This window comes from Eulemur rufifrons, chromosome 4 (genome assembly GCF_041146395.1).
Source record: "Eulemur rufifrons isolate Redbay chromosome 4, OSU_ERuf_1, whole genome shotgun sequence".
In the NCBI taxonomy this organism is placed as follows: Eukaryota; Metazoa; Chordata; class Mammalia; order Primates; family Lemuridae; genus Eulemur; species Eulemur rufifrons.
In genome coordinates, this window is record NC_090986.1 from 19,727,853 (window position 1) to 19,742,951 (window position 15,099).

General features: G+C 50.4%; 1 protein-coding gene across 1 annotated transcript in view; it reads right to left on the minus strand.

Annotated features, from left to right (window-relative positions):
• Positions 1-15,099, minus strand: part of SLC15A1 (solute carrier family 15 member 1) — a 66,491-nt gene that overhangs the window by 33,803 nt on the left and 17,589 nt on the right. Inside the window, exons 3-5 of the mRNA XM_069467591.1 lie at positions 779-795; positions 328-409; positions 87-228 (exon numbers count right to left, since the gene is read on the minus strand). Of these exons, the coding sequence (XP_069323692.1) occupies positions 87-228; positions 328-409; positions 779-795 (241 nt within the window). The remainder of the gene's footprint in view (positions 1-86; positions 229-327; positions 410-778; positions 796-15,099) is intronic.

Genomic DNA, 15,099 nt, shown 5'->3' on the forward strand with positions numbered 1-15,099 from the left:
CCATTCCCAGATTCCACCACTCCAAACCACAAAGCTTATATTTACCGCTTGGCTTGTTAGGGAACAAGAAATGCCCAGCCACTCACTTGAACTTGCCCAGCCAGGAGTCGGCGATAAGCGCTCCGAGAATGGGTGTCAGGTAGCACAGGGCGACGAACGTGTGGTAGATGGCGGTGGACAGGTTGTCATTCCAGCCGATGAAATTGGTGAAGTACAGAATCAGGATTGCTTTTCGCAGAGGGCGGGTGGGGGAGGAGGAACAGCGTTAGGACTGGCCGTGGTGGCCCCTGCCCTTCACCGAAGGGGACAAGTGGTTAAAGCAGTTACCTCTCATCCCATAGTAGGAAAATCTTTCACAGAACTCATTGACCACGATGAAGAAGATGCTCAGCGGGTACCCGAAGCAACTCTGGCAGAAAGAAACACAGCACAGGACTGAAATGCGCCTCACCGGTGCCGTCCCCAACCAGTGCCCACGGCATGCAAAGCAGCCAGCGCACATTCAGTGACTCCCGGTGACAATCCAGAGACAGGGATTAGAATTAACATGTTTTATTCACTTACATGAATCATTCCACAGACAGACAGCAATGGCAGAAAGTGTCTAGTTTGAAGGTCTAGAAAGGACTCTACACAGCAGAATGTCGCACCCAGACACCCAGGCTCACCCCCGTGAGGAGGCACAATACGTATTTGTCAGGTGAATGAACATTTAGGAGTAAAACAGATTGTAAAATTCATAAAATGAAGATGGGGGAAAAGGAAAAAGGACACTCACCGTTGATCTGGACATTCCTGAAAGAAAAACAGAACGCCAGTATTAAAGTCAAGCCATTGCGGTACTGTTGGCCGCATCTACACGGACACCCTCTGTCTTCTTGTGGCAGTCAGAGGGGCCAGGCACATGGCAGCTCCAGCTGTCCCAGGAACCCAGCCCGGGACTTGAGATTCTTATGTCGAGTGGGGCCTGGCACCTGTGTGTCCTCGCAGGGAGCTCCTCAGGCAGTCTCGTGTGCAGTCAGAATTGAGAGCTGGCAGCTCGGAGAGTCACACCCCGACCATTTCCTCCTGAACCCACTCCAGAGGCTGCCCCCCAGGGTGAAACCCAGACATGCTGGTAGGTTCTTTCTTGTCTCCCAAGGTCATCGGGTTTCTGTGAGGATTAAATTACTGTAGTAGCAAACACTACGGGTTCCTGACACAGGCCTTCCTGCTCCCAGGCACAGAGGACGACAACTACCCCAACTCTTTCCTCACTGAGTGCATCGTGCATGCACCAAAAGTCCCTAACACGTGAGATAACAACTCCTCTGCCCCTTTCACTGTGGGGCTTTGTACTCCTGCTTTAAGTCTTGCTACCAAGACTCCCTTCCCGAAGTTTCTTACGGCCTTCCTACGTCACCACAGTGTAATGACAGCTAGTTTGTATTTTTGCTTCTCTTCTAGACTGAGTTCCTCAAGTGGAAGAATCATGCACTACCCTTCATGACAACATCTCCACATCCCAACATCTTATGCAACACCTATGGCTTGGAGGAGCTCATTGTTGGAAGAGTGGATCAGAAGGGCAAGAAGAAAAAGCGTGAGAATACACGAGTCGGTGCAAGCCGGGTCCAGCGCACTTTGGGGTCTAAATCCTAAAGTATCTTCCTCCCCACACTGCAGCCCCAGCTCCTGTCTCTCCTGAATCTTGGCAAGAGCTGACCTGTCCCTTTGTCCCTGGTCTTTACACATCCTGCTCTGCTCCCTGCACCAACACAACACCCTGTGTTTATCCACTCTGTCACATGCCACGCCATTTCCCATGGAAATCCATCCCCTTCCCCCTCAGCGACCCCCAGTAACCTCATCTGAAGAATGTCTGTTGCCAGAGCTCCCTGCACACGCTCCCCTCTATTAGGAATCAGCTCCCTACAGCAGTGGGTCTCAGGTTTGAGTGTGCCTTAGAGTCACAAGGGGGCTCATGAGCACAGATCTGCTGCTGACTCTATAGGTTGGGGCAGACACTGGCTTTGCATTTCTAACAAGTTCCCAGATGTTGGCGCTGCCACTGGTCCAGGCTGCATGCTTCGAGAACCACTGCACTAGAGAACTGAAAATAATCCTTAAGAGACTGTCCTTTCCCCAGTGCATGCTCTCGGTGCCTTTGTCAAAAATGAGTCTGAGTCGGCTGTAAATGCATGGATTTATTTCTTGGTTCCCTATTCTGTTCCCTTGATCTATGTGTCTGCCTTCATGCCAGTACCGTGCTGATCTGGTTACTGTGGCTTTGTAGTGTGTTTTCAAGTCAGGTGATGTGATGCCTTCTGCTGTTTTTTGTCTCAGGATTGCTTTGGCTGTTTGAGGTCTTTTGTGGCTCCAAACAAATTTTAGGATTGTTTTTTCTATTTCTGTGAAGAAATGTCATTGGATCCTGTCATTTGCAGCAACATGGATGGAACTGGAGGACATTGTGTTAAGTGAAATAAGCCAGGCACAGAATGGCACATACTGCGTGTTCTCACTCACATACGGCAGCTAAGGAAATCGTGGTTATGAAGGTGCAGAGTAGAGTGATGGTTACCAGAAGCTGAGAAGGACATGGGGACACAGGGGCATGAAGAAGGGTTGGTTAACGGGTTAACGGGTACAAACATACAGTTATACAGATAGAATAAGTTCTGGTGTTCAATAGCAAAATTAGATGACTATAGTCAACAATAATTTATTGTATATTTCAAAATAGCTAGAAGAAAAGCTTTAGAATATTCCCAAACACAAAGAAACGATAAATGTTTGAGGTGATGGATATCCCAACTACCAAGATTTGAGCATTAAACACTGTATGTCCGTATCACAGTATTAAATGTACCCTATACATATGCACCAACTATTATGTACCTACAGAATTTGTTTAAGTGCTTGACTCCTTCGGCTGCCCACGTGCTGCAGACTGGCGCAGAGCGGCCTGTGTGAAAGGCGGCTCGATGGGAAGTCAGCGCCAAGACTGACTTTTCTCTGCACCTGCGGGTTTGCATTTCTCACAAGTTCCAAGGTGATGTTGATGCTTCCGGTCCAGGGACCAGACTTTGAGAACCTCACGCCGGCTGCGAGGGGGTGTTGCCTGATGGCTCCGCATACGTCTTGTCACTTCCTGCCTCCGAGCACCGGGAAGACCACGGCAGGCTGATTCCAGAGCAGAAACCCCACATGGGAGCCTCACAGGGCACTGGTCTCCTCCACGGCGCCCCCCTCAACCTCTCACACCGTCCGCCATCGGGGCCCTTCCTCTCAGATTTGGCTTCTGGTGTTTGCACCATGCGCGGTCCAGGGCCCTGTCCCACCATACACGAAGCACAGCTCTGGCGGAGGAGGCCCCTTCCTGGTCCTGAGGACCTCCCCACCCCTCCCGGGCAGTAGCTTCCCCCCACCCCTGGGTCACCTCCACTGTGCCAGCTCAGCATGGCCCAGGGCCACCCCCCGCAAAATGGCCTTGAGTTTTGCCCGATTAAGAGCATTTTAGATGCAATTTCAGTCCTTGTCCTAAGGAGGGAAATACACTATCTTGGTCTCACAGGACCCCAGTTCCCAAGTCTTCCTGCCTGTTCAAGTCCGGAGATTCCCCAACAGCAATAAACTGGTTTTCTCCCCAGTCAGACGCCCTTGTGGGAAGGGGCCGCTGCCAGGGCGACACAGGAAGCATGAGGCCGGTGAGGTCAGACATGTGACTGACGCTCAGCTCTGGAACTTGCCAGCTGTGACCCTGGGCAACCCCTCTCTCTTCCGGACAGCCTGACACCCAGGCGGAGACGACGCCCCAGGCCTGGGAGGAGCTGCACAGTCCGTGGGACCCCCACATGGAGCCTGGCACGCGAGGGATGCCCCTGTCCCAGAATCCTCAGCTCCTCGGGTGGCGCCTCCCACAGGGTGGAAACTAAGTGTGTGTTGAACACGTTTCTGCAGCCCCCGTCGTGTCCGTCACCAAGTGCAATGTTCAGATTTCCACCCTACCCCTCGCTGGGTCCATTTGCCCTGCAGGCCCCTGAAGCTGACCTGCAAGGATGTCATCCATGTCCCCATGTCCCACCCTGGCTTCCAGGGTGTTTGGCCAATGGGGAAGATCAGAGAGAGGGAGGAAAAGTCAGGTTATTTGCTTTCCTGGCACCACCCCACCCCTCGCCAGGCCACCTCTGACTGACCGTGTCCTCGCTGTCACGGCATCTCCCGCCACACGGCTATCTCTCTCCTTCCAGGACTTGGTGACTGTTCCCTCCCCTCACCCTTCAGGTCACCGCCACCCCAGTGTCTGCACTATCCTTTATAGTTCCCCGCCGCCCCCCACACTTTTCTAGAATCTTCCTCTGAGTGAACCCTCCTATATTGAGCACGCCATCTGTTCCCTGATAGGACAGGGTGACACAGAGCACACGCTGTGCATTGTGCTGCCCTCCTCCACCACCGGGAGGGGGTCTGCAGAGAAATATGGAGGGCAGTCAGGCAGGCGTGCTTTGTTCTAGCTGGGCCCGAACCAGCTGTTGGTATTTTTCAAAGACTTTGGACAACGGGGCCTGACCACTGCCTCCCACAGCAGAAGCAAGGGGTGACAGCCACCCAAGGCCCGTAGGGCTCCTGGGATGGGCCTGCTACGGAAAAGCAGGAGGGAGCCCTGCAAACTCACACCCAGCAGGCAGAGCCCGGAGCTGCATCACCGCCTCCCTTTCCCTGATCCTCAGAGGCTGGGTTCACAAGGAAAGACTTCATCTTGCCGGGGTAGTACCTCTGCTTTTCTCCTAAGTAATAATGGCAAAGGTTTTGCTTACTTCAAACTCACATAGAGTTATAGAAAAGGGACCAAATCATTCAGACAGCTTAGGTCTTATTTGAATAATCATCTTACCCAGAACCCAGAATTATGGAAAAGAGAATTCTTTAACTCGCTGAAGTGTAAATCTGAAATTTAGTACCCAGTTATTGCTGAGGAAGCATTTTATTTTCTGAAAGGTATGCATTCTAAAGAACTACTTTTATTATTGCAGGGCAGAGGTTGCTAAACTCCTCTTTTATAGAATCCAGAGCTGCCTATGGGATTTGCTGTTGCAGAAAGCATTTCTTATCTGATACGTCTTTGTCAACAGAAGTCCTGTCTCAGAAAGCTCAAGTGCAGAAGTGGTGTTTACAGCTACACTTCACACTGAACTCCAGTTTCAACCGCCACAAGACTCTCTTTGCTTTGGTACCATTCTGTTTGTAGTTGGTGTCCCAAGAGTAAATCCCACTGGCATATGCGAGTGGTCCCATGTTGCCAGCATCACTCTCCGACCCCATGGATTAAACGACTGCTCAGAGCCAAGCCCAGCTTAGAATCCAGACCCGCCAAGACCTGGCTTAGCCTGTACATGGCTCACGGGACTCACTGAGCACAAACTTTCCTTGGTATTCTAGGCCTAGCTGTGGTTTTGCCTTTCTTTTGGCTACAAAATTGAACGTAATAAGTGCATATTATGGATTTCTACGATTTCTGACTTGCAGTAGAGGCTGGGGAGTCGGGGAAAACAGGAGACAACAAGGATCCCACCACTTTGAAATCTCCCCATTGATGTATTTCCTACTGTTTGTACAAAGCGTGCGCCGTATTTGGGACCATTGAGGAAAAGAAACTCTACTTCTGCCATTTTATTACCGTGAACGGTGTAGAGATGCTTTTCTGGGAGGTGGACTCAGGAAGCTGGAAGGATCAAGGCGTTTAGCTGGGGTCTGAGAGAGAAGCCCTCACCTTCAGGCAGAGGGAACCGTTTCCTGTCACCACCCAGAGCCAAACTGCGGGGATGACGGAAGTTTCCAGTGATGTCTTAGGACTACATTGCTGAAGTGGCAAGGTGTGGTAAGCAGAGTAGTGGTCACCCAGAGATGTCATGTCCCAATCTCTGGAACTCATGGGTATGCTCCCTTCCATGGCAAAGGGACTTTGCAGATAGGACTGAGGACCTTGAGATGGGGAGTTTATCCTGGATGATCTGGGGGACCCAGTATCATCACAGTGTCCTAAAAAAGAGGCAAAGGGGCTGGGCATGGTGGCTCACGCCTGTAACCCTAACACTTTGGGAGGCCAAGGTGGGAGGATTGCTCAATGTAAGGAGTTCGAGACCAGCCTGAGCAACAGATCCCATTTCTACAAAATATAGAAAACTTAGCCAGGCACAGTGGCATATGCCTTTAATCCCAGGTACTCAGGAGGCTGAGGCAGGAGGATCACTTAAGCCCAGGAGTTTGAGACTGCATCGAGTTGTGATTGTAAAACTCTGTGATTGCACTACACTCTATCCCAGGTGACAGAGCAAGATCCTGTCTCAAAAAAAAAAAAAAAAAGAAAGAAAGAAAAGAGCCAAAGGAACAGATCTGAAGGTGGGAGCAGGGGGTGACCCCTGGACTGGAGGGGCCTGTACGCTGAGGAATGCGGCAGCCGGGACAAGCGAGCAAAGGCAAGGACACAGCCTGTCCCCTACAGCCTGCAGACAGACACAGCCCTGCTGACTCCTTGACTTTAGCGCAGCGCAATCCATCTGGACTTCTGCCCTCCAGAACTGTAAGATGACATTGTTTTAGGCCACTAAGTTTGGGGTATTTTGTTACAGCAGTACTAAGTGGCTAATACACATGGGTTTGTCTCAAACTCCATAACTACAGATCTTTAGTCACAGTTTACGTAAAACTAAGGCTCAAATTTCCTACCAAATTTTATTTGTTGGCAAAATCTTTTTTTTTTTTTTTTTTTGAAGCCACATTTTTCTACCTGGCAGCTTAGAAGTAAATACCTGATATCTGCCTTTTTAACTGGATTTGGCAAAATCGAAGCTCTGTTCCTTGCCCTGAAAATGGTTTTTTAAGGCAGGAGTAAAGTGAATGACAAACAGGTTCCACAAGGACCCCTGGGAAGGCAATGGCCCCTGCGAGAACATAGCTTGGCCTCGCTAATGGCAAAAGTGGCTTTCGAGTTGCAGAGAGAATCTCTCAGTATCACCCCTGCATCTGGTTCACGGAAAGACACTGGCTTTGGAACAAGGAATTCGAATCTCAGCACAGAGACCTTCTTCCTCACCATGTGACCTTGAGCAGAGTCCTGAACCCCTGGGCCCCCACTCCTGCACCTAGAGATGCTGCCACCTTGTTTGCAGGTTGGTTAATAAGATTGATCTGCATGAATAAAACAGGGTTTGTTATTTACTGCATCTCAGGAAGACAACTGGGTAGATTCTTCACTGAGTGTGGATGGATGTTTAGAATGGCCTGACTTAGAACACGGACAAGAATTTTATGTGGGGAGTCCAGGCATGGGCGAGGAGGTGGCCCTCAAAGAAGAGGCAGCTCCTCTGGGGTCCTTCACAATTGACCAGAAGCAGAAGGCCTGATAATGTCACCCTGTGAACTCAGGCCACAGGGATGAAGGTGGTGTGACCAGAGCAAAGTGAGTCTTCTCAAATGCAAACCACAGTGGCAAGCACTGAATTTGCAAATTCAGGATACTACAGTGTGCACCTGGAGGGCAGAGGCAGCCAGGGAGAGTTGAGGGGCCATGGCTCTGAAGCAGTGCCAGAGAGCTGACAAAGAGACGCGCCTGGGGCAGGAAGGTGCTTGCTAGTGGGACTCCTGTCCAGGTGAGCTCCTGCTCTGTCCTCCGTTCCAATTTCCTTAGCTCCGTCTCATCATTCACCAGGACTACCATGACAGCAGACGCCCTGTCTCACTGGGTCTGTCTACTATCCACACCACCGACATGAGCACCCCCTAGGGGACGACCTTGCTTTCAAGCCATGCACGCTCTCCCCTTCCTGTAGGCAGGCCCTACCCCTTGGCTGGCACTCAAGGCCCTTCAGCGTGTGACCCTGGCTCCGTGCTGCTCCAGCCAGCAGCCCCGCCACGTGCCTTGTCCCCACTCTTTCTCCACATCAGCCCTTTCAGAACTCCACACACTATGTGGGCTCCCCCCTCCCCTCTCAGGTCCCGTCAGACCCTTTACAGCTGCCCCAGACAGCACGGGTTGTTCTGCTTCTGAAAAGTGTCACAGAGCCCCATATATTTCTCTCGCTCGCTCTTTTTTTTTTTTTTTTTTTAAGAATCTACAGTGTGGGCCGGGCGCGGTGGCTCACGCCTGTAATCCTAGCACTCTGGGAGGCCGAGGCGGGTGGATCACTCGAGGTCAGGAGTTCGAGACCAGCCTGAGCAAGAGTGAGACCCCTGTCTCTACTAAAAATAGAAAGAAATTATATGGACAACTAAAATATATATATACAAAAAATTAGCCGGGCATGGTGGCGCCTGCCTGTAGTCCCAGCTACTCGGGAGGCTGAGGCAGTAGGATCGCTTAAGCCCAGGAGTTTGAGGTTGCTGTGAGCTAGGCTGATGCCACGGCACTCACTCTAGCCCGGGCAACAGAGTGAGACTCTGTCTCAAAAAAAAAAAAAAAAAAAAGAATCTACAGTGTGATATAGAATCTCTTACAGTCTCCTGGATAGAGCTGGAACCCATTCTACTAAGTGAAGTATCCCAAGAATGGAAAAATAAGCACCACATGTACTCACCAGCAAATTGGTTTCCCTGATCATCACCTAAGAGCACATTTGGGAATAACACCAATTGGGTGTCGGGCAGATGTGGGGGGGAGGGGATGGGTGCATACCTACATAATGAGTGCGATGAGCACTGTCTGGGGGATGGACACGCTTGAAGCTCTGACTTGGGGGGGGGACAAGGGCAATATACATAAGCTAAACTTTTGTACCCCCATAATATGCTGAAATAAAAAAAAAAAGAATATACAATGTATGTCAGTTTAAAAAGAGGCGAGCAGGCTCTGCACCAGGCTTACCTGTGACTGCTCTGGGGAGGGCGTGGGAGGGGCAGGACAGAGGAGGGCTGAGAGTGCAGGTGTCGCACACTTGCTTTGATCTCTTTTTTTCCCAAAATAGATAAACTTTGATCAAGCGATGAAAAGTGCTTTTCTTTCCTTAAATGGGCTCTTCCACCATCACAGTCAGGTCGGCTTATTCTAAAGTTCAGGTCATGCAACCCAAAGTCCTTGTTTCTGGAGAGGCTCTTTTTGTAGCTGTTTCCTACGTGATTTGATGATTTTTTTTCCTTCTTAAATTTGAATGTTTTGCCACGTGTCCCACCCTCGGGGTCTCTGCTAGACCATATGGCACTTTTGCATGTGTTAGAAAAATGTGATCTTTTAGGCCGGATGCTGGCTCCAGAGGCCTGGCTGGCTTGACAAGTGGACAGGGGCTTTGTTCTAAAAAAGGTGTCCCTGGGTGTTGGCATTGCTTGGCAAACAGGGTGGGCTGCATTGCAGCCCACGGGGGTCCTCTTGCTGGGACAGTCATGAGGACGCAGCCAGCACACCCTGCCCATCCTCAACCGTTCTTCATAGAGACAGCTTCCCTTTCCACAGCCCCTCCTTCCCCTGCCACACTGACAAGTGGTGACACAAACACAGAACATGCCGCTGTGTGGTTGTTAGAATGCCACTTCCATCAAGCTGCTGGTTGCCTTTCCTGCACCACTGCTACAAACAAATGAGTTATCAGTCCATTAGAACTAAGAAAGTCAACTACATCCCAGCAGCAGGAAACGAGAAATGTGGGGAAACCGGGAGAATGTGGCACGACGCTGCCGTAGGGAACAGCTCTGCCCCAGGGACGTTGCTCACAGGCCACCAGGCAAGGCTTAGGCTTGACTGCAGCCGATCTGAGTCCTGGCAGACGCCTTGGAACTCGAGGGGATGGCAGGCCCCTGAAGTACTCCAGCTCCCCCCGGCCACTGAGGCTCTGGCTTAAAACAACGGAATGTGTCATCTCACGGTTCTGGAGCTGGACGTCTGAGACCAAGGCGCCGGCAGGGTTGGTTCCTCCAGAGGCCGTGAGGGAGAATCTGTCCCTGGCCTCTCCCCCAGCTGGTGCGTTGCTGGCCTTCCCTGGTGTTCCTTGGTTTGTAAGAGCATCACCTCGATCTCTGCCATCAGCTTCACCTGGCATTGTCCCTGGGTATGAGTCTGTGCCCAAATTTCCTCTTCTTCTAAGGACACTGGTCATAGTGGATTAGGGCTCCCCCCACCCCACCATAACCTCACCTGCAACAACCCTAGACCCACATAAGCAAGGGCGCACTCTAAGGTACTGGGGGTTCCGGCTTCAACATATGAATTTTGCAGGGGACACAGCTGAACCATAACAGAGGCCATTTGCAGTGCGCGACTTACTGCTTTAGGTTACAGATATTCTCCCACCTTTTAAAAAGGTTTCTACACATGATCGTCTAAAATCGTAGGTTGAAGAGGCCTAAAATGGCTGCCCTCTAATAGTTTTGTAATCTGTCTACGACTTTTGCCATTTTGTTCCCATAATCACAGATAAGAACATTCCTGTTCTCCTTCAGAAAGAAATGATCCCTCTGCGGGCCCTAGATCTGCCCACCTTTGGACACGCTCAGAGACTGTTCCCACCTGCTCCCCACTGCAGCGAAAGGCCGGCTGGGCCAGAGAGGGCCCCGAGCTAACATGCAGTAAGCTGCTGTGCAGAACAGACAGTTCTGCTTCAGGGAGAGGCAGGAAACAGGCACTCAGGCGAGACCATTTTCCTGGGTGAGAAGAGAAACCTTTGCTCTCCCAGTTATTTCCTTTATCTGCGCCTGAATATTTTTATTCTGGAAGAATACCCTTTGTTCAGAACTTAGATTTCCTTTAAAGAGTGAATAAACAGGCCGGGCGCAGTGGCTCACGCCTGTAATCCTAGCACTCTGGGAGGCCGAGGCGGGTGGATCGCTCGAGGTCAGGAGTTCGAGACCAGCCTGAGCAAGAGCGAGACCCCGTCTCTACTAAAAATAGAAAGAAATTATCTGGCCAACTAAAAGTATATATATATAGGAAAAAATTAGCCGGGCATGGTGGTGCATGCCTGTAGTCCCAGCTACTCGGGAGGCTGAGGCAGGAGGATCGCTTGAGCCCAGGAGTTGGAGGTTGCTGTGAGCTAGGCTGACGCCACGGCACTCTAGCCCGGGCAACAGAGCGAGGCTCTGTCTCAAAAAAAAAAAAAAAAAAAAAGAGTGAATAAACAAATACATCCTCAGGTTAAAGAGAAGGTGGACCCTTTCTCAGAGCAGGCCCTGGAAGGGGACAAGAGGAGAGAACATGAAGGAAGTGGCTCTCAGCCTTGGGGGGACACCGGTGCACACCCCCAGCGGGCAATGGAAGCTGGTCTGTTAGCACCGGCCCCCATGACGCTGTATATTGTCACAGGAGAAAAAAGTGCCAAAGACACCCAAGTGTCGCTAAATTAAAAGGAACCAGTCTCCTGGTCTTTGCGGGGCATTGTTTCCAAGGCAATTAAGTTAGTGACCTTAACTTTTACACACAAGGATGTTCAACTTTTATGTGATAAATCATGACCACAAAAAATGCCTTACAGTCACGATAAGTATTCTGTACAAACTGTACAGAATGCAAGCTTTCTGCCCACGTGATTTATAGGTTGTACATGCCGCATTCCTATCATGACCGTACTGTAAGAAAGTTCCAGAAATAGAATGCTTTTAAAATATTATGGGTATTTTAAATTGTATTAGGTATTAGCTACCAATCTCCATAGATGTGTTGGCTGACTTGATTTTTCTAGTCTTCTCTTATAATTTTAAAATGAGTGTGCACAGATGAACCAGCTATGTTTTTTAAAAAGGAAAAATTAAATGCGATGCATAAAGACTGCCTGGGAGCTTTATCCACAGATCCATAGTACACTACTAACATACTGTAAACATATGTTTTACAATTAATTTGAGGTAAATTACCTGTGTCTACTATTAACATATTACTTTGGGTGCTTTTGATTTTGCAATAGAAACGTGTTCTCTCACAGTTCTGGAGGCTGGAAGTCTGAGATCTGGATGAATCTAATATTATATATGAGGCATGTTTTTGATATATCAATTCTGTTACTAAATGGATTGTTTCGAATTGATCTGAGCTATGACCAGGAAACATATCTGACATGCTGGGGAAGACACTGGTCACCAAATGTGGCAGCTGAGCTGAGCACACAGGCTGCAATGGAGTCACCGTTGCGCTCTGCCAATGTTTTCTGCCCAGAGTCATATACAGGTCACGTACATATTTCAGAGAGAACATTCTCTGTTACCATGTGGGGGGTTCAATAGTGTCCCCTCCACATTCGCATCCTTCCTAGAATCTCTGAACGTGACTTTATTTGGAAATAGGGTCGTTGCAGATGTAATTAGTCGAGACGAGGTCACACTGGGGTAGCCTGGCCCTGACCCAACATGCGCGGCGTCCTTAAGAGAAGAGAAGAGACAGAGACAGGCAGGCAGAGACTGGAGGGACGTGGCTACAGGCCAAGGAACGCCAAGGACTGCCAGCGACACCAGAAGCTCAGAGAAAGGCCTGGAACAGCTTCTCCCCCGGCGCCCTCAGAGGGAGGTGGCCCTGCCCCACCTTGATGCCGGACTCCCGGCCTCGCGGACCGTGAGAGAATACTCCGCGCTGGTTTTAAAACACCCAGTTCGTGGTATTTTTGTTACGGTGACCACAGGAAATTCATACACCACCTGAGTTTATGTGTTTTCACTGAATGGAAAAAAGGCTTATTTCCCCAAGAACATCTCCAATGTACAAATGTCTGCTGCGTCCTAACAGAGCTTATACTAAAATCTTGTCGCTTAAGGCACATTGTAGAAATTTTAAACGCTTAGTTTGAGAACTTTTACGGGGCATTCTTATGTAAGTACATTTTATGAATTTTCTAGTCTTCAGTCCACTGCTTGAACCAAAATTTCCTTATGAGCTTGTGTTGTCACATACCCTCACCCAGTAAAGGGGTGACTCTAAACCCTCTCTCCAAGGAGGGAGACAGCCGTCAGAGCCCGTGGGGGGCTTTGGGCGGTTTCCAGTCGAGGCACACCGGGCGGAACTAGACCTTCCTCCTTTTTAAGTCTCTGTGCAAGACCCTGTCCCTCTTCCGCTCAGCTGTGCCACTTACTAACCACTGAGTCTGGCCTTGAACTCCGTGCCGCACTCACACCATGTCCGCAAAACAATAGGTGCTGCCAGCAGAGGCCTGGCCAGGACCATCTGCCGTGGCCCCCTTCACCTCAATGCCATGGGATGGCCCCGGCCAGTTTCCTCAGTGACAGATTCCAGCTTCTGAGACCAAGGCACAAAGGTACAAAACAGTGACTCCTGGGTTCCTTCTGGTGCAACCCCAGTATGATGAGTCAACACCTCTCAACTCATCTCCCAGCAATATTGTTCTTATTCTTTCACCATCACCACGGAAGGATGTGGGATGTTCCCCAGACCTCACCCTTGTTTTTATTTCCTTATCAGCTCACCTGGAACACCTACCCGCTTTCTCTCCTGCAAGGGACAGAAGCAAGATGCAATTGTGTCCCAGAGCTTCTCCCACCCCGATTGAGACAGGGGAGCGCAGCTGGCTGGGCGGTCCCAGCTCCATGGGTCCATGTCACGCCGCCCCGTCCCTCTTGCTAGTGAAGTTTCCTGGTAGCCGGACCAGCCGGGAGAGGAAGCGCTCTGTCTGTTCCCTGCTCTTCATGGGCGGGCTCAGTAACTCAAAGGGCAATAGGACAACTATTAATCAAAAAATCCAAGGAAACAAGAAATTGCATAATCTACTCGGGACGTGAGCAGAGATATGAAGGGCACGCACAGACGTAGCATGACATCCAGAGCTGCAGACCCTTCGGCTTTGACCAAACACGGCTCGTGGCTGCTTTCACTGACCTCATGGTGCCTCCTTTACCGCACCTGTAAAAGTGATGTTAACAGGTCTCTGTCCCTGCCCTCTGGGGACACGAGTTTCTTCAAGGTGGGATTATTTTATACTCTCACATGGGAAATAAATACCTGAGTAAATCAGTGACTCAGGTCCACCCCGGGCAGCCAGCCGGACCACACTGATTTCTCACTCCCATTACTTTCTGCTCTCCCTGTGTTCTCCCATAGCACGACAGGTTGATTTTCACATTCCACCGCCTCGTTTACCCAAAGCTCCATCGTCCTGGACATGCACCCACGTGGGCAAGCCAGGGGCCAGCCCGTACTAGATCTTCCCACAGGCTAATTTTAGCGCACAGCAGGAACATGTGGACATGGGCAAGGGTCCAGCCAAAGGGAGCCCTGTCATTTAGAGTCATTTAGAACCGCGGTTCTCAAAGTGTGTCAGCAGCACCCGGGGACTTGCCCAGATGCAAACCCTTGAGCTCTGCCCCAGACCTCCTGAGCCTGACGCTCCAGGGGTGGGGCCCAGCCACCGCTAGGGGTAAGCCCTCCCTCGGGTGAGCCCCACGTGTGCTCAAGTTTAAAACCACCGACTTAGTATCAGCCAAAAGAGCTCAATGTCAGAAGTTCTCTCTTCTTGCTGCTGGCCAGGAAGAAGGCAGATTTCCCAAAGGTCCTATGCCAAAGGCTTCCTTCCCTGTGGGGCGGCCTCAGCTTCCTGCCGTACACTCAGGGCTGGTAGTGGGAACACCAGTTTCCCTGGTACTTCAACATTGCTCTTGGTTGACCCAGGAGCTTACAGGGAGAGGAGAGAACTTCAAATGGCCCAATGTGAGGTACCTTCAAGGCTAGTCCATTGTTCTGCACTCAGGCAAGCAGCTGACTTGGAAAAACTCATCAGAATCCCATGCAAGGCTGGCCAGAGGCTGAGATCGGGAGGGGCAGGAATATATTAATAATAAACTATCCTTCATTAAGTGAATGACTTTCTCAAATCAACCTGGAGGCCATGGCAGACAGAAACAGGACCTTCCTTCATAGAACTTGAAGCCCCAAACCTAACTTTCAGAGTAAATTTAGTGTAGACACTGCTGAGTTTTGGAGAAGAGAGTGAGGTAGGGTGCGGGGAAAGAGACCAAACAGCAAAACCTTCAGCAAAAGCATCCCCCGCCCTACAAAGGCCTCACAGGCTGTTCTGTCCTCACTAAGGCTTCTCCCCAGCCCAGTAAGAAGTTCTCTGCCATTCAGAGACCCAACTGAACCAGACAGCTCCTGGGACCACAGCCTCCTCTCCGCCCTGACTCTGAGAAGCACACAGTGCT